General features: G+C 57.4%; 2 protein-coding genes and 1 long non-coding RNA gene across 10 annotated transcripts in view; 2 read left to right on the top strand and 1 right to left on the bottom strand.

Annotated features, from left to right (window-relative positions):
- Nucleotides 1-14,438, top strand: part of CCDC13 (coiled-coil domain containing 13) — a 29,499-nt gene extending 15,061 nt beyond the window's left edge. The window contains exons 9-15 of the mRNA XM_060162264.1: nucleotides 2,007-2,213; nucleotides 3,755-3,894; nucleotides 4,381-4,464; nucleotides 6,680-6,802; nucleotides 10,886-11,040; nucleotides 13,278-13,392; nucleotides 13,938-14,438. Coding sequence (XP_060018247.1) covers nucleotides 2,007-2,213; nucleotides 3,755-3,894; nucleotides 4,381-4,464; nucleotides 6,680-6,802; nucleotides 10,886-11,040; nucleotides 13,278-13,392; nucleotides 13,938-14,097 — 984 coding nt within the window. The 3' untranslated portion in view covers nucleotides 14,098-14,438. The remainder of the gene's footprint in view (nucleotides 1-2,006; nucleotides 2,214-3,754; nucleotides 3,895-4,380; nucleotides 4,465-6,679; nucleotides 6,803-10,885; nucleotides 11,041-13,277; nucleotides 13,393-13,937) is intronic.
- Nucleotides 1,217-21,566, bottom strand: LOC132527128 (uncharacterized). Of its 2 annotated transcripts, XR_009542870.1 has the most exons (5): nucleotides 19,680-21,566; nucleotides 11,224-11,541; nucleotides 8,949-9,122; nucleotides 7,147-7,233; nucleotides 1,217-6,402 (listed from the first exon to the last, which is right to left on the bottom strand). It is a non-coding gene; the product is annotated as an uncharacterized LOC132527128 (long non-coding RNA). The 2 variants fall into 2 exon arrangements; XR_009542869.1 differs by having other exon boundaries at nucleotides 1,217-7,233; nucleotides 19,680-21,565.
- HHATL (hedgehog acyltransferase like) overlaps nucleotides 19,326-21,660 on the top strand; it is a 9,145-nt gene continuing 6,810 nt past the window's right edge. For 4 of the 7 annotated variants that reach the window (XM_060162262.1, XM_060162261.1, XM_060162258.1 and 1 more), the window contains exon 1: nucleotides 21,207-21,325. In XM_060162262.1, the coding sequence (XP_060018245.1) occupies nucleotides 21,220-21,325 (106 nt within the window). In that variant the 5' untranslated portion in view covers nucleotides 21,207-21,219. Of the gene's footprint in view, nucleotides 19,567-20,810; nucleotides 20,921-21,206; nucleotides 21,326-21,660 lie in introns of those variants that run through there. The other 3 variants (XM_060162259.1, XM_060162263.1, XM_060162260.1) reach the window with 3 other exon arrangements.

The raw sequence follows: 21,660 nt of genomic DNA, 5'->3' as shown, positions 1-21,660 counted from the left end.
AACCCGGGAGCTCATTGCCTCCACTGGGCCCAGCCCCGAAGCTTGGCTGCAAGTACGGGAGCAACTCAGAGGCTGCCCGAGGGCCAGTACGGGTGGCGTTATGTGAGGTTGATGCCGGGCACAAGGCACTGCACCCGTGGACCCCAAAGGAGAAAGAAGAGGATGAGGGGGCAGCAGATGGGATTACACCCTGGGATATTTCTCATGGAGGAACGGAAGGGACAAGGGAGGGGGGCGCTGGTGCATATCCTTGTCTGTGTGACAGCATACAGCACCCCCGCTTCTGGGCACGTGGGGTGTGGTTTATAATGGTTAGTCACCAAGATAACCCTTAGGGACACATAATCCCATTTCACAGATGGGGAAAACAAGGCTCGAATTGGCTAGATAAGTCATCCAAGGCCACACAACTGAATTCAAACCAGATTTATCCGATCATAAAACCTCCTTTGATTAACAAAGCGCACTGCTTTCCTGACCCTAGCCTGGCCTTTTCTCTCTGGGGCCTGAGCCACCCCAGGGTTTTGGTCTCTGAATTCCTAGCTGTGCCCGCAGGCCCCTGGGGTGGTCATGACTGGCTTGACGGTGGTGCAAGGGGGAACTGATGCTGGCTTAGGCATGCCTTGGTCCATAATAATTCACCAGGCAGTGTGGTGGGCAGGGCACAAAAGACCTGAAATCTGGGCCCCCTCTGTTCATACCTCACTGTGTGATTCTAGGCTAATTGCATCTCCTCTCTTAGCCTCAGGTCTCAGTTTTTATTTTATTTTTATAAATTTATTTATTTCATTTGTTTATTTTTGGCTGTGTTGGCTCTTCGTTGCTGTGCGCGGGCTTCTCATTGCGGTGGCTTCTCTTGTTGCGGAGCACGGGCTCTAGGCGCACGGGCTTCAGTAGTTGTGGCACTCAGGCTCAGTAGTTGTGGCTCGCAGGCTCAGTAGTTTTGGCGCATGGGCTTAGTTGCTCCGCAGCATGTGGGATCTTCCCGGACCAGGGCTCAAATCCGTGTCCCCTGCATTGGCAGGCGGATTCTCAACCACTGCGCCACCAGGGAAGCCTCAGCTCCCAGGTTTTTTTTGTTTTTTGTTTTTTTTTTAAATTATGACAAACTTATTATTTATTTATTTATTTATTTTTTGCGGTACGCGGGCCTCACACTGCTGTGGCCTCTCCCGTTGCGGAGCACAGGCTCCGGACGCGCAGGCCCAGCGGCCATGGCTCACAGGCCCAGCCGCTCCGCGGCATGTGGGATCCTCCCGGACCGGGGCACGAACCCGCGTCCCCTGCGCCGGCAGGCGGACTCTCAACCACTGTGCCACCAGGGAAGCCCAGCTCCCAGTTTTTAAATAAGGTGTGGCCTGGATGTCCATTGACGTCCCTGGGGCCACTATTCTTTGTCACTGAAGGTGCATGGTGAGAGCTGCAAACAAGCCCTAGCCCTGCCATTCACCAGCAGTGCGTCCTGGGCTCTCTGGGCCTCCATTTCCTCCACAAAGAGGTGACGACAACGCCCTCACCTGTTCCAGGTCGCCAATATGGTCCTTCCCAGCCCCCAGGCAGGAAGCCTCCACCCCAGAGGTCTCCTTGGGAGCATCTCCAGGGAGGTGGCCTCCATCAGGTGCTGAAGGATCCGTGGTGAGGGGTCCAGGTACTGCCTTCAAAGGTGGTCTTCCAGCACAGTGGGATAGGGCTTCTTTTTACCCACTGGCTGAGGGGCCACCATCTGAGCTGTTTTCTGTTGTCCCGAGAGCCGCTTAGATGTCCTTCTTAGCCTCGATCTCAGGGAGAAAGAAGTTGAGGACAGGAAAACCTGGTTGAACCCCGCCCTAAGGACAGGCAAGGTGTTCCTCCTGCTTCTCAGGGAAACGCTAGCGTCCCACTGTTAGGTTCCCGAGGGAGCAGGGAAGGGGTGGGAGCTGCGGGTGGGAGGAGGGGGTCTTCTCTCGTGTCCTTCTTTACTCAGGGCCGTGGCTGACCCTCACCCACCCTCCCACTTGGCCCCGCAGGACCAGCTGAAGCAGCTACAGGAGATTCTGGGCAGCCTGAGTCTGCAGGAGGAGAAGACGCGAGCGTCCAAGCACCACTTGCACCAGCAGCTCAACAATGAGGCTCAGCAGAGCAGCAGCCTCGTGGCCCAGCTGCGGGCCACGGTGGCTGAGCGGGAGGCCAAGGTGCGGCAGCTGGAGGTGGAGATTGGGCAACTCAGTATGCAGGTGAGTAGGGCGCTGGCTCAGCCCAGCATCCATTCCCAAGTCCTGGCAAGTCCATCCAGTATCCAGAGAAACCTCAACCACCTCCCCTTCTCCCCACCTGCCTTCACTTGGGCTGCGCCACGTCCTACCTGGTCCCACTTTGGCCCCCTGCTTCCATCTGGCTCCCCGGCCCATTGTGCACACAGCTTTCCTCTCGAAGGGACACACCAGATTGTCTCCCTGCTCCACATAAAACCTGTCTGTGGCTCCCCATCACTCTCCGCCTCACCCAGTCCTCAAGGGCTCGGGCTCCTGCCAGCTCACCCTCTCCCTCCCCAGCTGTGGCCTTCGTCCTCTTGGTCCAAGATGGTGGCCACAGTGCCAGCCTTTACGTCCACATTCCAGGCAGTGGGATGGCAGAAGGGAAGCCACGCTCCTTCGTCCAGTTTGCAGGGCGCCATGTGACTAGCTCCTGCTGCCCCCACCCCCCGCATCTTCTCTTCACTCCCCACTTTCCACAACTCTGGCCATGTGGATGCCATTTAGCTCCTCCATGGCCTTGCTTTCTCCCCACTCTGGGCCTGTGCACATGCCTGAAGCACACACCTTCCCTTTCCTCCCCCTCAGCCTTTAGATCTTATTAGTCAAGAGCTCCTCCAGGAAGTTCCAGGGCTCCCATTCTGGGTGACGTGCCCCTCCTGGTCACTCTCGTAACTCCCTGTACATTCCCAAGCCAAACTTTGGTCATGCTGTGTGATCAATTTCCTGTTTTCTCCCCCAACCTCTCCTTGAGGGGGAAAAGACCATGGTGTCTGGCCCAAGACTGAGCACACAGTAGTTGCTCAGTCAATGCTCGTCTAAGCAGTGAGCTCCCGAAGATGTTTTCCCTCGGCAGAGGCCTGGAAGGAAGAGCATCTTCACCTCACCGCTGTCCTGGCTCCAGGCACACAAAAGAAGACTGATTCTCACCTCAGAGGCCCCGGGACAGCTGGGGCCAAGCACTACCCACCAGACAAGAGGGCACACACTGAGAGTTTTCTCAGGATGGGCAGGGCTTGGGGGACAGGCCAGGTTGTTGGGGGCTCACGCCAACTGGCCCACCGTTGACGGCCGCCTGACCGCCTGCTGGGGGTCCTGCAGTGCTCCTCCTTCAGCCGGCCCCACCAGCCATCCGGAAGAGGGAGGGATGGGGGAAGGCCTGAGTGTCTCCAGCTGGCAAAGGCCAGGGGCCTCAAGGCACACCTGGCATTCATCCATGTGGGTGGGGCTACCCAGAGAGGGGGGCCTGTCCCCATACTTCCCCCTGGGACCTGAATGTGGAACAACTTCCTGGCCCGGTCACCCTCCTTTGGCCATGAAGCTCCCTTTCTGAAGAGAGGCATTATTAGCTGTCATTATAATGCAAGGAGCGCCTTCACCGAACAGGCCTCGCTTTGCACTCCTGAAAAGAAGCCTCTTTCATATCTCCTGAAAGCCCCCAAATCAAGCCAAGGCCCCCTCCTGCCTTCTCCAGGCCTCTGAGCCAAAGCCCTGAGAAGGGAACCCACATCTGTTCCCTGCAGTATCTTCGGAATAAAGGAGTAGGCGAGGGGTCCAGTGGGCCCGAGGTCAACCCGGCCTCCGCCAAGCTCCCCGAGGACCCGGGCCTGACCAATTCCCCGTCCTCAGCAGGCGATCACGCTGGCAGGCTCGGATCTTCTCGGTAAGAAAAAGTGGGAGGGGTTGGAAAGTGAATAGTAATTATTCAGAAGAAAGGATGGGAAGCCACGGGTGCAATTTTACGATGCCTGTGGTGTCGTCCTCCCAAAGCGGGGCGGGGTTGCGGGGGGCTTCCGTCAGCCCTGCATCTGCATGAAGGAGCCAGTTAGGTCCAGATAGTATTACTTCAAGAGCGTTTGGTTGTAGCTCCCTGTAAATTCCCCTCCCAGATGGCCTCGAATCTCACCTGCTTCTAGGATTCTCAAACACACCTGTGTTGGGTTGTTCGAGGCTCTGATGTCCCCTGCTCCTGTCTTGTTTTAAGTAAGCGAGGGTTCTGGAAAGGAGGGCAGCAAATCCACAGGGCTGCTGCAAGGGCCGGTGCTGGCCCCCTCCTCTGGCTCCCCAGTGCCCTGCTGGCCCCTGCTCCCCTCCCAGCTGGGCCCAGCCTGCCTGCCCGTGGTGATGTGCCCGTTCCGCCTTCGCACAGCTCTGTGACCAGCCTGGGCCACACACTGGTGGAGTCTGCTCTCACATGGCCTTCCCTGCACAGTCCTCACGGGCCCTCACCCAGGTAGGAACCCAGGCCCCCCACCCCGGGCCCTCACAGGCCTTCCCATCCTTGACTGCTCAGTCAGTATTGCCATCCCATTACAAGGCTGGGAAACCGAGGCCAGGCCAAGTCCAGGGACTCTTCCAAGGTTCCATAAGGACATGGAGGGTCAGGGAGGTCCAGTGCCTTATCCAACGTGATAGGGCAAGCGGCTTCAGAACTAGAGTCTCGGTCTAGTGTTCCTTCCTGCTACCACAGAGTTAACACGAGGAATCTTCCAGGGCCTGGAGCCCAGCACCTTCCCTTGCCTCCCCTTGCGCGTTGAGAGTCCATCTCTAGGGGAAGAATTTCACGTCATATGGGTTCCCACTTTAAGCCACTGATATCCCCTCAGCTCTCTGGCCCCCTCTTTGTTGACAGAATCAAGCCTTAGGGCTTAAATGGGCCCTTGTTCTTCCTGCCAGCTCACAGACAAAGGGTGGCTTTGTCCTGCCTCGGAGCCCCGTCCCGAGCCCCACCCACTGTCCACTGGAGCTGCGCTCCGGCTGTCAGCTGCTTCTCCCACCCCTCGGGCAGGTCAGTTCAGGTTCCGGTCGAGCCTCTGAGGGGCCCTCATCTCATGTTTGACTTGCTGTGTGGCTCCGCAGATCGGTCCTCCTTGGGCTGCTATTCCCCAAGAAGTGCTTGGGGTACTTCTGGCCTGACATTTGGTAGCACAGGTACCCGTGGGCCAAGGCCACCCCTGCAGATGCCCCATCCAGCGGCCTGGGGTCACAAGGGCACTGGGAGAGAGGGGCCCAACTCTGAGCCTCAAGGGCCCATGCCACACTCTTCCAACACCACAAGGAAAACAGACAGGCTCTGTCACTCTGAGGTGGTTGTCACAGTAGTAGAGGCAAGAAGATGGACAAGATGCCCCCAAGGTCCCTTCCAGGCTTTTGTGGCCATGACCTTTGCACTCCACAGGGATACAGGAGCCGATGTGCCCCGGGCTGCCCAGACTGCTGGTTCTTAAGCTTGTTTCTTCCACCACACACAAATATTTACTAAACCCAACCGTGTGCGGGCCCCTGCCCTCACGGAGCCTACAGTGCTCTCCCGTCAGCGACAGGACAGACGTTCACGGGGTGGGAGTGACCCCAGAGAGTGTGTCTGTCAGGGCTGGCGTGGCGGCTCTGATGGGGTGCCTGGGAGGCAGGCGGGGCAAGGGGATCAGCTCCTCCCCCAACACGTGAGATCACAGGGGTGACTGGCGTAGGGTTCCCCACTGCGCTGTGCACGCGAATCAGCTGAGGATCTGCTGGGTTAGATGCAGGTTCTGATTCCACAGGTCAGATCCTGCAGGAAGTGGGATCCTGCAGTTCCAACAAGCTCCCAGGTGATGCCACAGTCGCTGGCTCAAAGACCACACTGAGCGGCAGGGCCCTAGAGTGTATTTAGGAGCCGGAAAATGGAGGAGCCTGTAGTCCTCAGAGCCCATCTCAACCAACCCCAGTTTAGAGGGAGGACTGCGGCCCCGCCCTCCCCATGTCCTGTGATTCTGGAAGAGCGAGTCAGCATCACCAGGGTCTCCCTGGGGAGGGTGAGGGCAGAGCAGAAAGCAGCTTGGCACTCGCACATGGGCTCTGGGGGCTTGGGGTGGGGGGCAGAGCTCACCTTGGGTCCCAACCCCAGCCAGCAGGTAAGGCCCAGTGGTGAGGAGGGAACCGGTGATGGGCTGGATCAGGGCTGGAGAAAACTGACCAAATTACAAAGCAAGTGTCCAGGGTCCAGGAAAGTGGACTGGGCTTGGGGCCATGCCAGGAGATACAGGAGGGCCAGGACAGGCTGACAGGGAGACAGAGGCTGGGCCTACCTGACACTGAGAAGGGTGGTCAGGTCCCAGGCCACACAGGTTCCCAGGGCACCCCCAGGTCCCCAAGAGCCAACTTCCATAGCCACCAGACTAACTCCAGGCCCCTACAGGGATTGGATGGACAAAGGTGCCGATGAAACTACAGCCCTGCTGGGGTCTGGCTCTGGAGCCAGCTAAGTGAGGTCTAGAGACTTCAGCAGGCCCAGGAACAGTAAACTGAGAAGAAGCCAATGGAAGAGGCCGGGAGGGGCTGGATTGGCTTCTTCTCTCTGGCACCCTCTGAGGACCCCTGAATGTCCTTCCAGCCCCTCCCACCACCATAGGGATAAGCATCTCTTCAGGTAACCCTTAAATGACCTCTGCCCGCACCTTGGTCCCCAGGTTCTCGGACTCCCCAGAACAAAAAGCCTGGCAGACACAGGTGACAGAGTTCAAAGCCCTGTGGCAGGCCGCTGAGGTGGAGCGTGACCGGCTCACCGAGTTCGTCACCGTTCTGCAGAAACGGTAACACCTGGCGCCAGGGATGCACTCTCACGGGCCTAGGTGGGCTGAGGGTGGGCAGCCTGGCCCAAGGGCATCCCTCTTGGACAGAGGCCAGGCCGCGTCCATGACTGGGTCCACCTCACTGGTGAGTCTGGCTCCCACAGTGTTGGCCCCGGGCATTCCCAGCCACATCTCACGTGACCCTCAAGTGCCCCTCTGTCTCGGGGACCCGTTGTCACACTTGTGGTTTGCCCTGTCCTACGTGCCCCCCGTAGGACAGTTGCATGCAGGTGGCTGTGAGGTGGGCATCTCAAGGGAGGGACTCTCTGCAGTAGGTAAATCTCTCTGCAGTCGGCTCAACTCACCAGTGATGAAGATCTTGCACGAGCATGGCACGGCACTCGGTGTCACTGGCGGCTTTGGTGGGAAGAAGTCCCAGGCTAGACTGAGGTCTGGAATTACAAAGAGGAAGAGAGCCACTGATAGATGGGGAGCTGAGACTTCCCTGGTTGGGGGAGGAAAGTATGTGGCCCAAGGCAGTGGACCAGGGGGTTTGGTTTCCTCCAAGGGGTTGTTGACAGATTTCTATTCAGATAAATCAGTGTTCCTTGCTCAAGTGACCCTTTTGGCAAGAACTGTAGGTGCCCAGGCCAACACATGGCCCAACCATGTGACCTCCGCACTGAAAAATATAAAGGACCACACTGAATGTCTGCCTGAACAGGCCGTGTCACATGTCAGTCAGGGCTCTTTGGTGACAGACGATAGAAACCAATTCTGGCTAAATTAAGGGAAAGGAGAGTGTGGGAAGGTGCTGGCCGACTCCAAAGTACTGCCCTCCTTTGCAGGGCAGAAGAGGAGCCCAAGAAGATCCAGGGACCTTGGTAGCAGGAACCCTTGAGTGGTCTCTCCTGGACCACTGGAACGATGTAGGCCCAGTGGCTTTCAGTTCTTGTGCCAGTGGTTTCTAGGAGAGAAGGTCTAGCTGGCCTGGGGTGGCTCACACGTCCAACCCTGGACACAGGCCAGGCACCCTGACTGGAAGGACCTCCAGGTGCTGACGTAATGGAGGAGGGGTGGGAATTCCCTGGCTGTCCAGTGGTTAAGGCTCCGCACTTCCACTGCAGTGGGTGTGGGTTCGATCCCTGGTCAGGGAACTAAGATCCTGCATGCCGTGCAGCGCGGCCAAAAAAAAAAAAATGAAATGGAGGAGGGGCAGCTTGCCAAAGGGAAAGATGGAGTACAGCCACCAAAGGAGCTGGGGTGCTGGGATGGCCACTCCCTAAGCAGTGAGGAGTGGTCAGCTTTGTTTTCTTTTCAGTAGAAAAGAGAGGATATGAATTGCAGACACGCTAAAGCAAATGAGAAAAAGTAACATTAATTCTTTTTCTGTCATTGAAATATAATGGAGGGCTTCCCTCCATTATATTATATGGTGCAGTGGTTAAGAATCTGCCTGCTAATGCAGGGGACATGGGTTCGAGCCCTGGTCTGGGAAGATCCCACATGCCGCAGAGCAACTAAGCCTGTGCACAACTACTGAGCCCGCATGCCACAACTACTGAACCCCGTGTGCCTAGAGCCCATGCTCCGCAACGAGAGAAGCCACCGCAATGAGAAGCCCGTGCACCGCAACGAAGAGTGGGCCCCGCTCGCTGCAGCTAGAGAAAGCCTGTGCGCAGCAATGAAGACCCAATGCAGCTAAAAATAAATAAATAAATTTATTTTAAAAAAATAAATTAAATAAATAAAATTTTTAAAAATATATATAGTGGATAATACAAGCCTCTAACCTATCCAATGGAAGAAATATACCCAATTATGACTTTCTCTCTCAATTCCTTTGAGTTTCTTTTTTTTTTTTATTTAATTTATTTAATTATTTATTTTGGCTGTGCTGGGTCTTCGTTGCGGTGCGGGGCTTCTCCAGTTGCGGTGCAGGCTTAGTTGCGGTATGTAGGATCTTAGTTCCCTGACCAGGTATCGAACCCCGGCCCCCTGCCTTGGGAGCGCAGAGTCTTAACCACTGGATCACCAGGGAAGTCCCTCCTTTGAGTTACACCTGAGTTTTGGGGCGGTGGATTTGTGCATCAAGGTGACTTTGTTATCTACTGCTGCACCATCCCAAACCCAGTGGCCTCAAACACGATGGTTTATTCTTTCTTACCATTCTGTGGGTGGCCTAGGTAATTCTGTTTCACATCATGCCACCTGGATCACTCACATGCCCCGTTCAGCCAGCTCAGCAGGGGCACCTCCATTCTCCTGTATGTGGCCTCTCTCTCCGTGTGGTGCCTCATCTTCCAGGGCCTCTGGGATGAGGGTGGGGCAAGCAAGGCGCCTAGGGCACAAAATTAAAGAGACACTCACTCTCAGAGTCACGCGTGTGTGATTCTCTCACAGCTGATACCCTAGAGCTTTGGGGGAACTGAATTTTATTTAATTTTCATTAGTTTTCCGTTTTTTTCATTAGTTTTTGATGGACCTTTAGGTTATTTTAGTCTTTTGCTTTTGCAAATAAGTTTCAAGGAACACGCTTGAACAGGTTGTGTTAGTAGCTGTATACTATGCTGGCATACAGTTTTGTGTTGGTAGTTGTATTCTTTTCAAAATTGTTACCATTCTGTTCCTTCTTGACTCTTCACCAAGGTGGGAAGAACACTTCCTCCAACACTGCACGTACGTATCCAGGCTTCCGCTCTGATTTGCATGTGTGTATGTATGTATGTAATCCTTTGCTTGGGTGAGATCTCTTGGGACAGTCCTGGCCTTCTAGCTGAGCCTTCAGTAGCACAGAAGTCTGAAATGCCATACCTAACCACAAGAAGGACCTTAGCCCCAGCCTCAGTGAAAGTAATCAGATCCTTTAGTAAAATAACCAAATAACAAGTTCTTCAAGGCCCATGAATTCATGACAGGCATATAGAGAATAATAATAATAATAACAAACAGAAAGCAATCACTAAATCCAGGAAAAGCAAGCAAATAAGAAAATGTACTCATGAGTATACTGCCTGTCTGAATAATCTTCCTAACGTAACCCCTTGTGGTAGACAGGATTTTGTCCTCAGTGCCCTTCACCCCACTCTTGTGCCTGTGAATACTTTATGTTATATGGTAAAAGAGACTCTGCAGATGTGATGATCGTTATGGACCCTGAAATAGGAAGATTATCCTGGATTACCAGGTGGGCCCAATCTAATCACTTGAGCCCTTAAAAGCAGAGAAATTTCTCCAGCCCGGGCCAGAGAGATGCTTCAGAAGAAGTTAGAGTCAAAGCATGAAAAGGGTATCTGGCTGGCTTTGAAGATGGAGGGGGCCAAGTAGCCTCTAAAAGATGAAAGTCACCCAGCTAACAACCAGCGGGAAACAGGGATTTCAGTCCTTCAGTTGGAACTGAACCCTTCCGACAACTTGGACGAGCCTGGAAGCAGAGGCTCTCCTGGAAACTCCAGGTAAGCAGAGGCTCTCCTGGAAACCCCAGGTCAGCCAACACCTTGATTTTGGCTTGTGAAACCTGGAGCAGAGAAACCCACAGAACCTGCTGAACTTCTGACTTACAGAACCACGGAGCGATAAATCTGTGTTGTTTTAAGCTAAGTTTGTGGTAATTTGTTACAGCAGCAATAGAAAACGAATACACCACCTAACACTAATTGAGCCAAAAAATGGTAATATAACTACATCGGGAGGTGAAGAGGCGATTCTGTTTGGCAAGGAGAGAGTACTAAAATAAAACTAAGTTCTCATGTTGCCTGACAGGAAGTCAAAAGATTATATTTAAGACTTAAAAAATTAGCAGCATAAGCATCTGTAGAAATATGGAAGAAACAGCTCAAAGCGGTAGAAGTGGTTGCTTCTGGAGAGCAGAAATTGGGAGTGAGGAGGGGTGGGGAGAGGCTGTGTGTTGTTTTGTTTTTGTTTTTTTTCATTTTAAGCCTTGGAGAGAATGATATGGTTTTAAATGCACATTCCTATATTACTGCAATAAAAATCAGGAAGAACGAGTCCCATGCCCACTGGTGTAAGGTGTGCCCACCTCTCTGACAGCCTGAGCAGGTGGGGTGCCAGGGCTTACGGCAGCCCCTGCTCTCTCATCACCAGGGTGGAGGAGAGCAACAGCAAGCTTCTGGAGTCAGAGAGGAAGCTGCAGGAGGAGCGGCACCGCACCGCGGTGCTGGAGCAGCACCTGGAGAAGATGCGCCTGGAGCCTGGGAGGACGTCAGCTTCTCAGAGAGCAGCCCCCAGGAGCAAAACAGGTGGGGCTGAGGTGGGGCCGGCCCGGGGTCACATTGGGCCCACGGTGCTCTGGGGCTCCTGGTTCTGACTCGGGGGCCAGGGGGGAGAGGACACACAGCAGCAGGGGCAGGCAAAGCTCCACCCTGACGGAGGGGCTGACCGGTGCTGCTGACTGGCTCCTCCCTCTTTCCTGAGCTCCTTACCTTTCAAGGGCAGGACCCTAAGGTTGCTTGTGTCACTTATGCTTTCATCCCATTGGCCAGATCCTAATCACATGACCACACCAGCTCCAGAGGACGGTTTAGTTGTCCTAAATCAAAAGGTTAGTTCTAGGGCTTCCCTGGTGGCGCAGTGGTTGAGAGTCCGCCTGCCGATGCAGGGGACGGGGGTTCGTGCCCCGGTCCGGGAAGATCCCATATGCAGCGGAGCGGCTGGGCCCGTGAGCCATGGCCACTGAGCCTGCACGTCCGGAGCCTGTGCTCCACAACAGGAGAGGCCACAACAGTGAGAGGCCCACGTACCTCAAAAAAAAAAAAAATAGGTTAGTTCTACTGCTCTAACACAGTGGTTCTTAAGGTACAGTCTCCAGACCAGAAGTGGCAGCACCTTGTGGGGCTGGGGAAGTGAGGACGTGGGATGCCAGAACCAGAAGCCATTTCTGGGGAGGAAGAACCTTTGGTGTGAAGAGGATGAGCCTGCCTCTCTCCAACATCCCCATCCCAACCCCTCCAGGCTTGGGAGTAGAGGCGTTGCCCCCCAACTTCCCTGACTCTCAACACCCCAGTACTCCCCCGCCCCCAGCCAAGGACACTCAGATTTTTTCCCAGCGCAGAGATCAGAACGTTTCAGGAGGACATTCCAGAAGTAGGACACAGAGGGGGAGTGGTGTCATTCTCCCACCAGCAGGGCCAGGGCTCCAGGGGCCTTCCAGGAGCTGCTGAGAGTCCAGGCTGGGGAAGGTCCTGGGGACTTAGCCCTGCTGGGCTTGCAGAAACAGGTCCCTTAGGAATGTAGTGTCTCCAGGACATGGACTCACCTCCTGCCACGTGGCGGGGCTCCCAACTAGGGACGGCTAAGCCACAGCAGGGAAAACCACTTTGGTCCTGCCTGGACAGGGAAGGGCAACTGCCTGGGGAGAAAGTGACCATGTGGCTTCTGTCCATGCTGGCCTGTGACATGGGAAGAGCACCGCCCCTCTTGGGGGCATAGCACACCCCTCCGCCTGTACAATAGGGAGCCTGACTGTGCAATGTGGTCCCCCGTGGCAGTTCCATGCCAGTGGGGAAGAGAACAATAAACCAGTAAAAGATGGTAGGCCAGATGGAGGCGAGCGCTGTGGCTTACAGCTGAGTATAAGGGGACAGGAGGTACAGAGAGCAGCTGTCTTCTACGGGGCGGCCACCCTAACTGATGAGCTGATGTCTGAGCAGAGATGGTGGAAGGGGGTGAGGATGTGGCATAGAGAACAGAGGGAAGAAGAAGTGCAAGGGCCCTGAGGTGGGCGCATGGCTGGAGGCTTGGAGGTAGTGAGACTGGATCATGGGGAGGGGAATATGTGGTGAGGTAGGGAAGTCATGAGGTGCTGAGGAGGTGGTCCCATCACACAGGCCTTGAGGGCCAAATGTGTATTCACTGTGGCCTCACAGAGCTCTGGAGGCAAGAACTATTATCCTCACGTTACAGGTGAGGAAACCAGCTCAGAGAGGTTGATGATTTACCTGGGGCCACACAACAGGAAGTAAAAGCCAGGTCTGCTGGTGCCAAGTGATTTCCCCTGCGCCATGCCACCACTGAGGGCCTGTTCAGCACAGACGTTTTCTGATGCTGTGACAGTGCTTGAGTTCCCCACCAGGTGGGCTTTGATTTCTTTTTCTGAGCACTCTTTGTCCCCTGGCCCCAGCCACCGTGGATCCCCTGTACATATGGATGGAGACTGAAGGTGGGGGACCCAGTGGTAAGAGGGCATCAGATGCGGTGACAGCCTAGACTCAGACTCAACCTGCAGGCCAGACCTCAGGCCCAGCCGCCTTCCAGAAACTTATAGAGTGCAAATATGGAGAGAGTAGTGAGAGGAACCTCCTTGGTACAAAGCGGGCAGTCAGGGCCTGGAGGAAGGCAGCCCTTGTCCTGCACCTTGAAGGAGGTCTCATGTTTCAACAAGTGGAGAAGCGGGAAGTGGACAGTTGGGGGTGGGAGAAGGAAGTGTTAACACAGGGCCATGGCCTCACCACAGAAAGTGGCTGCTGCTGCCCCACAGGTGTGCCCACCTCTAACACCAGGCACAACCCAAAGGAGAGTGAGAGGAAGGACCCGTCTTCTGCCCAGATCTCCAATGTGCCCGTGGAATCCCAGATGGAGGAGCTGACCACCAGGTGCTCCCTGCCCCGTCTTCCTGAAAGGGTGGTGTTGTCTGGGTGGAGGTGTTTTGATAGGCAGAGGGATCACGTCCCTCCCGCTTTGACTTCTATTTCCCCAGAAGGCTGGTCCTGCTGGGTCCTGGGTTCTAGGCCTGTAATTCAGTAACTGGCCATCAGAGGGCAGAGAAACCCAGCCATAACCCTAAAGAGCCCATGGTACCAAGAGAAGTTTTATCAAGTGTGGGTCACTGAACCCACTTTTCTCATTCAATTAAACCTTTTAAGGTCAAATGCAGTGGTGGGAAAGGGGGAACCTCTATAAATTAGTACTCATGCCTGAGGCAGCCAACATTTGGGGGAACGACTGGGTACCAGGCCCAGTAGCTGTGGCTGGGCCCAGACAGGAATCCCACATGGCATTCCCCCAAGGGTCCCTGAGAGGAGTTCAGAGAGTACCCTGAGTCTGAAGGGCAGCCTTCCCCAGGGCCCTCTACACTCACGCACACACACTCACGTGTACCAGCTTAGCCGCACTGAGCCCTCTTCTCTGTGTGGTCTAGGCTGGCCATCCAGGTGGAGGAGAACGAAATGCTGAAGGCTGCCCTAGGCAGTGCCCTCCGGGGAAAGGAGGAGGACTTCCGAATGTACCATGAGACCCTGGGCCAGGTGAAAGGGGTCTTCCTGCAGGCCCTGCGGCAGCAGAAGGCAGACAAGCGCTAGGATGGCGGCCCAGTGTCAGCCTGGCTGGACGGGGCAGCCTGAGGCCTTGAGAGGACGAGGCTCTATCTGAGGACTCCATCTGCTCCTGGAAGCCAACCTGGGGCAGCCAGCTGGGCCCCTTCTCCTAGAAGAGGCTCTCCAAGGGCAACAAGAGCCAACATCCCATGGCAGGAGGGCAAAGGAGAAGCCCTGGGCACACTTAGCGATGGCAAGCGAGGAGGCCAGTAGCCCGTCAGCATCAGCAAGAGCTCTGGGATGAGAAGCCGGCTGTGAACGGACAGATGCAGTCCCTTGGGCAGGTGCTCACTGCCCTCGTCCTAGAGCCTAGCGGGGGACCCTGCATGCCCACAGGGCTCCACATGTGCAGGAGAGCCCAGAGGGCTCCAGGCTGGGAGCATCCCCCAGGCCGCCAGCCCCGCCCCACCTCCCTCACCAGAGCATCCTCACACCCCACTCCTACCTCCATTGCTCTATCTGTGGGCATCCCCACCCTCTACAGACTTGGGGGCACCATGCTCCTAGCCACCTTGTCGGCCCACCCCTTAGGGTCCTTCCTTAGGTGCAGACCCTCAGGCTTGTAATAATAATGATGATTTTCATGATCACCACAGCTCCCAGTGAGTGGGCACCTACTGTGGAAACCTGACCCCGTCTAGACCTCTAGTAACCCAGGGGGTTGTCACCCTGTTTTACAGATGAAGAAACTGAGGCTCACAGAAAGACACGGAGCTAATATTTAACCCTGGCCTGCATGCCTGCAAAAGCCAGGGTCCTCCGGCAGATCCGAATACCCAGGGTGGGCGTGCCTACCCAGTGCTGGGCAGCTCTGTCCCCCTGCCAGCTGCCCCAAGAGGCACCTCTTTTTGCTTCCAAAAGGCTGCAGCTGGTGGGTGCTCGTGGCAGAGGGCAGAGGTGGGGCCGGCTTGGAGCTCTGGGCAGGGCGATTTTGAGGCAGTGAGTCCAGGCGAAGGCATAGCGTACCTGCCTCACCACAGCACAGGGGTGAACTGGGAGGGCTGCTGCAGGAGAGCCCCCAGGCCCCTCTGTGACTGCCGCAGTGTCACCCCTCTCAACTGCAGTTACTGCCATGGGGAGGGGTGGCTCCACGGAGGGTAGCCACACACCCAGACACCCTGGCCACACCTGGGCACACAGGGGCCCACACAAAGACACAGGTGCACACAAATACCTAGACTCAGAAGCATGAATCATATGTGGACACACATGTTCCAGCAGACAGTGCTGACTCCACACTCACAGGCCCTGCCTAGCCATTTCCCTTCACGTGGGATCAGAGAAAACTTCCTTCACAGGGAAACTGAGCACCCTTTCATCCTCATGGCCTTCACTACACTTGCTGGGGGTCTCTAGACCTGTCACCCCATGCAGGGTTGGGGCTCCGAGTAGGGGGGCCAGCATGGAGTCCCTCCTCAGCCCCATCCCCGAGGAAGGGCTCGAGCAGACAGGGTCCCAGAAGCCCCAGGTAGCTTCCCCCATGGAGGGGGTTCGCGGTACGTATGCCGCATATGTGAGTCACTGCACAAGTGACACGAGTGACCGGTCTTCACGAGCGGGAATGTGCGTCTACACACACACACACACACACACACACACACACACACGTGTGTGCTTAGAGCAGGTCTGCTCCATTCCCCCAGCAGAATCCCTCTTCAGGACTCACTGAGTTAAAAGGTGCCAAGTGCTAGTGCAGCGGCTGGCACATAGTAGGCGCTCAATAAACGCCAGCCCACAGTATTACGTCTATTAGTTCCACAAATACTTGTTGAGCAATTACTCTGCCCTAGGCAAGGGGGTGCCAGGTGAGGCAGACTCAGTCCTCGAGCTCCTGGAAGCCCCAGATCAGCTGGGGAGACAGATTCCCAGGCCACCATCTACCGAGCCAGCTGGCCATCAAGCAGTCATCGAGTGCCAACTGCATACCAGCCTCTCCAGGCCTGTGAGGGGCCCAGGGGCGAATCTGACTTGCTGCTGCGGGCTTCAGGGAGCTGCCTGTCCAGTCAGAGAGGCGTGGGAAATAGAGCGCCGCGACGGGGCGGGATGGGTTGGGGGTATGCAGAGACAAAGCCGCATCTCAGAGCCTCCCACCTTTCCTGTTGGCTTCCGGGCTCAATGCCCAAGTCTGGGTGGGGTGAGGCTGTCCTTCCAATCTCCCTGGGGTGTGGGTGGGTAAGGGGGTGGGGAGGGGAAGGCCCAGGAGAAGAAAGGGTTGTCAGAAGGACCAAGGGCTGGGGCCCTGAAGGTGGGCCAGGCACGGAGCGCGGCAACCTGGTCTGTCCAGGTTAGTGCCTGTGGTCCCTCCTGAGCAGCACCGCCTGTCCCTGCGGCCCCGAGGAGGACCTCCCAGCCCTCAGGCAGGTGGGCAGCAGGTGGGCTGGACCTGCCTTTCACAGATGGGAACGCTGAGGTCCCTACCCGGAGCCACAAGGTGGTGGGAATGGGAGACAGGTGCCTGGAGGGTGGAGGAACAGCAAGCAGTGAGGCCGGGGGTGGAGACGCCTCACGTGAGGACTCTCCCTGGCCGCACGCCAGGCTGTGGGCCTGGGCGCTCAGGTTCCGACACTGACAGCTGAGACCCGGCTGAGCCATGGGTGTGGCTTGGCCACTGTCCCCTTGGGGGCCTTTGGGGCACCACAGCCCAATTGGACAAGGCTGCAGTCTGGCTCAGGCTGATTCAAGCCCCAAACACGTCCCCATGTCCCTGGGCCCTCCCCTGCTCTCAGGAGGCCAGGTCAGGGGGGCCTGCAGCAAGAGGACTCCTCTGGGCCCTCGCATCCGGTGGCCAGAACTAGCCTCCCCATCCCCTCCTCCAGCGAGCTCACGGCCACCCCACAAGGGAGTCTCTGCCCACGCACCCCCTCTCCTGCACACACACCGTATCTCCTATAGTCCCTGAGCCTTACACACACACACACACACACACACACACACACATACACACACACACACGCCATAAACAACATACCACACACACACACTTTCCCGACTTTTTACTTTGAGCGACAACAAGAAACAAATGAAAAGGACTTTGAGACTTGAGAGAACTGGCCCCCTGCCCATCTTTCCCAGTAGCCCTTGCTGGTCTTAGCCCAGTCACTTCCTGCCCCTCGTTTTGTGGGCACCAGGTGCCCTCCCCTCACCACCCCTCACTCGGGGGAAGCTGGCTTCAGGCTGTCCAGCCCCAGGTCCAAGGGGCCTCCCTAGCCCTGTACCCGCCTGCCATCCCCACAAGCCAAGCTCCCTACAGACCCCACCGCACGCGGTGGCCCGGTGGACCCCTCCTCCTGCTGTGTGTGAGCGCTGCCCGTCTTGGCCTCTGGAGCGAGGGGTCTCAGCCTCTCTAACAGCCTCTGTTTATGAGCAGTTCAGTGAGCCAGGCCCTGGCCACGGAGTGAGCCATCGAATCCCCCCAGGAGCCCAGTGAGGTCAGGGCCGGCAGTGTGCCCACTTACAGATGAGTATCTGAGGCTCGGAGAAGTGGGTTGCCAGCAAGGCGGAGCTCAGGCTCAAGTCAGCTGGCCGTACCTGTGCTCTTAACGGTGAAGCCAGACCACCCCGTCTGCCTCCCAGAGCCATTCTCCTGGAGCCTCACGAGGGCACCAGCTGCATGGCCGGCTCAGGCTGGTCTCAGCCAGCACCAGGTGTGGGTGAGCTGGGTTCTTGCCCCTGCAGGGCAATCAGCTCCAGAAGCTCCTGCGGCTGAGCCAGTGACTTAATCTGACCTCCTGTTCGTCAGTTTCCCCTTCTATCAACTGGGGGAAATGGTAACAACCACTTCCCTAGAGGTCGTGGTGACATTAAAAAGAGTTAATCCAGGTACAGCCTCAGAACTGTGATGAACTTATTTCTCCTCTAACAACCACTGACTCTACCTCAGGACTCTACTCGGGTGCCCCACCTCCTCCAGGAAGCCCTCCTTAACGCCCACAGTCTGGCTCAGGCACACCCCCTCCCCGACGTTGGCCTCCTCTAGCACCCACGATCCATGACTGCAGCCCGCACGCAGCCCCTCCAGTGCAGTAATCACCGTTCATGCTTCTCAGAGTCAGGGACCCGCCGTGCAGGCCTCCGTGTCACTCTGTGGGGAGTGTGTGCTGAGAGAAAGCTCGGCGCCTCCGGGTATTGTGGGAAGGGAGGGCACTCTCCCTCCCAGGCCTTGCTCAGGCCCTGGAAGCGCCCCTGCTGAGGGTCGGGGTAGGAGAACACTTCTTCCTCCTCCAGTCTCCGCTGAGCCTATGACTGGGCTCAGAGGGTCAGCACGGGCTCCAGGACCTGTCTTGTGACTATTATAGTCACACAGCTCCTTCTACCCTCCAGGCCCTGTCCCCCATGCACATGCATAAACAGGGCCTCACAGGCTCTGAGATCCTCATCCCAAAGGACCCCAGAGTAGCTGGATCCCTGGGTGGCACTGGCCTCGGGGAGGTTGTGAGGGACCCCAGCACACTGCCCACCATGGAGCTCTGAGGTCCTGCATCCAACCATGCATCCGTCCAACCAGCTGGGCTCTGAGGCCACGGTGGGGTGGCCTTCAGGATACCCCTCTGCATCAGGTAGGCTGCGCTGACGCCTCAGCTGCCCCTTCCCCCCACTCCCCTCCCCCAGAGGAGTCCTGGTTGCGTAGGAACAGTGCTGTCCGCCTCCACCCTGCCGTGGAGAGGATGTCAGCCACTCCAAGGACCCACTCAAGTGACCCTGCTAGCTCCCCTCCACCTGGTCAGCTCCCTATGGGACAGGGCTGGGGTATGGGGCCCACATGTCTCTTGCCAGTTACAATTCCACTAGGCAAGTCAGTCCACCCCCAGGCACTGATGCCTGGCCAGCCAGGATTCTCTGCATGATGAAATGGACCAGGGCAGGGGGCTAGGTGGGTGTGCCATGGGACAGCCGTTGGGAATTCACACGTTAAGGTGTGCGCTGGAATTCATGGAGCTGCACATGAAAGTGTGTGCATGGTATGAGCGTGTGTCTGCATGGTGGGGGCGTAGCTCACAAGCCTAGAGAGGCCAGCGGGGGCCACCTGGAAGGCTTCCTGGAAGAGGAGAGTCCTGGCCAGCAGTGAGAAGGAGACACAGGCTGTACGGACCAGGGGAGGGAGGTCGAAGTGAGGTCCAGGTGTCCCTGTCTGAGCCTGTGCCAATGGCCACCCCTTCTGCCCCTCCCCAATCCTCCCTGCAGCTCCCTGTGGCCAGCAGCTCTGCAGCACTCAGCTCTGCTCCACTTCGCGCAGCTCCGCTCCAGAAAGGCCACCTCCTCCCTGCCCTCCTCCTCCCCCACCCCTCCTGCTGTCACCACTCACCGTTCACAGCCTCGAGGGCGTGGGGACCCCAGAGCTGGACACACCGCACCGGGGCCCCAGAGCCCAGCTGGTCGGACGGTCGCACGGTCGGACGCAGGACCCCAGAGCCCCGAGGTGGGCAGTGTGCCAGGGTCCCTCACAGCTTCCTCAAGGTCAGTGCCAGCCAGGGATGTAGCCACTACGGGGTCCTTGAGACCTGTAGAGCCCACCCCAGGCCCCTCATGGCAAACCTCAGGCCCCAAAGTGGGCTTTACTCCAGGTATACCTCAGGCGGGCAGGTCAGTGGGCAGGGGGCACTCCTCTGTCCACAGGCTGGCCCAGGTCTGGGGTCTATCAGGAGAGGTCCCAGGCTGGGGGCCAGCCCTGGCCTTGCTCACAGAGGCCTCACAGGGGACACCCGGCACCGGCCACGGGGAGCTAAAATTGGAAAGTGGAGAGTGGGAGGCAGCTGACAAAGCTATTTCGCAGGCTCTTCACCGTGCTCCGGTTTCAAGCTTCTGCTCCCTTAACCCGATCCTCAGGGCCTCCCTACCCCCACCCGGCCCGTGGGGAGGTGCGTCAGCCCTCAGGCCAGCGGTGTAGAAGTCAGGTCCGGCAGGCCGCTGGTAGGGGCAGGGGCAGCGGACGGTCTTCTCCGATCAGAGACTGCAGGGGGGCTCACTGAGAACACTCAATCCTGTCCCTGGTCCACTGTGTGACCTTGACAGGTCCCTGCCCCTCTCTGGTCCACGAGCCCTCCATCTGTGTAATGGGGAGAATGCCGACTGTGGCGGCCCAGGAGAGCCGGTTTCGGAATTGGTGAGGGAGATATAGAGGATCTGGGGCGGGAGAGAGGGCCACGCCAGCCACCTCGCTCAGCCCAGCCTGAAAGGATGGCCACGGGTCAGGCCGGAGCAGGATAGAGAGGGCACAGGTGCTAGCTTAGGTCCCAGGGATGACCCAGGAGGACTCCTGGGGATGAGCTAGGCCCTGGCAGGAGGGAGTGGCCAGGCTCACCCCGAGCCCTATGCTGGTCAGCACCTTGGGCAGCGGCCAGCACACTCCCCGGTGTCTGCCTGGCCCAGCCTAGCCCCACACCCACTACCCCAGGGCTCTTCCTCAAATAGCACAGCCTCCAGCCGGCATCCCGGGCCTGGATACACAGAGCACTGAGAGAGTGGGCAGGTGTGGCCACGGACACAGGCAGGAACCAGGGATGTGGCAGGCTGGGGCTCAGGGGCTGGTTGGCGTGTTGGGGGTCAATGAGAAGCTATAGGCTAGACCTCCCTCCTCCCGTGGGGAGGTCACAGGAAGTAAAGGCAGCTCAGGAGGGTATGGAATCAGAGAAAGGGGCCCGGAGGAGGGGTGGATTTGTCAGGAGTTGAGAGAGACTTACTGAGGGGAGTGGGAACCCTAGGGGCCAGAACTATGACTGAGGTGATGCAGAGGGAGTTTCTCCACAAGAAAGTCATCTGAGACCTTGGAGGAGCAGTTTGAGCAGAGGGTGGGGACCGGTCCACCTGAAAGGTATGGAGGAGTGAATGAAGGTGTAGAAGGCCGGCTGAGCGTGAAGACAATGCTTTCAAGAGCCTTCAGCGGGAAGGGGGAGGGGCCGAGAGTAGCGGCTAGGATGGGGCACCAAACGGCAGGGGGCCTGGGAGGAGCGGGAGATGCGCGGGGAGAATGATGGCATGAGATGCCCAAGGGGCTGTCTCTCTTCAGAATGGGGACCGCTTTACCTCAGTGGGGACCCTGAACTGGGCTAGGCAGGGCCGGGGGCCAGCAGTGCCCTCATCCAATCTGTCTCCCTCAGCCCCATCCAGGCTATGGGCGTCAAGACAGCCTTGCCCGCAGCAGAGCTGGGCCTGTACTCCCTGGTGCTGAGCGGGGCCCTAGGCTATGCTGGCCGGGGCCTCTTTGAGGCTTCACAAGGTAACAGCTGGGCCCGGGACAGAGGGGTGGGACCGTTCTTCCGCTGGGGGTCTCAGGGCTCCACCCAGCAAGGCCAGAAACTTAGAGCTCCAGACTCAAGGGCAGTCCCTAGGCCTTGGGGCTAGGGGGTCGAGTCAGATGCAGCCACAGGGAGACTCAAATGCAGAAGCACTGACAGAGACCTGGGCAGAGCCAGAGAAAGAGAGAGAGGGTGTCTCAGACACTCAGGGATACAGAGACCTGGCCCCAGACCCACAGTGAGACCCAGAGAGAAGCAGAGGCAGAGAGAGACCCAGGCCCTCTCCCGTCCCCCGAGGGTGGCATCAGCCTTGCTG

This window comes from Lagenorhynchus albirostris, chromosome 10, assembly GCF_949774975.1.
Source record: "Lagenorhynchus albirostris chromosome 10, mLagAlb1.1, whole genome shotgun sequence".
Classification (NCBI taxonomy): domain Eukaryota; kingdom Metazoa; phylum Chordata; class Mammalia; order Artiodactyla; family Delphinidae; genus Lagenorhynchus; species Lagenorhynchus albirostris.
Note: the sequence above shows the minus strand (reverse complement) of the source record. Positions and strands in the feature narration are given on the sequence as shown.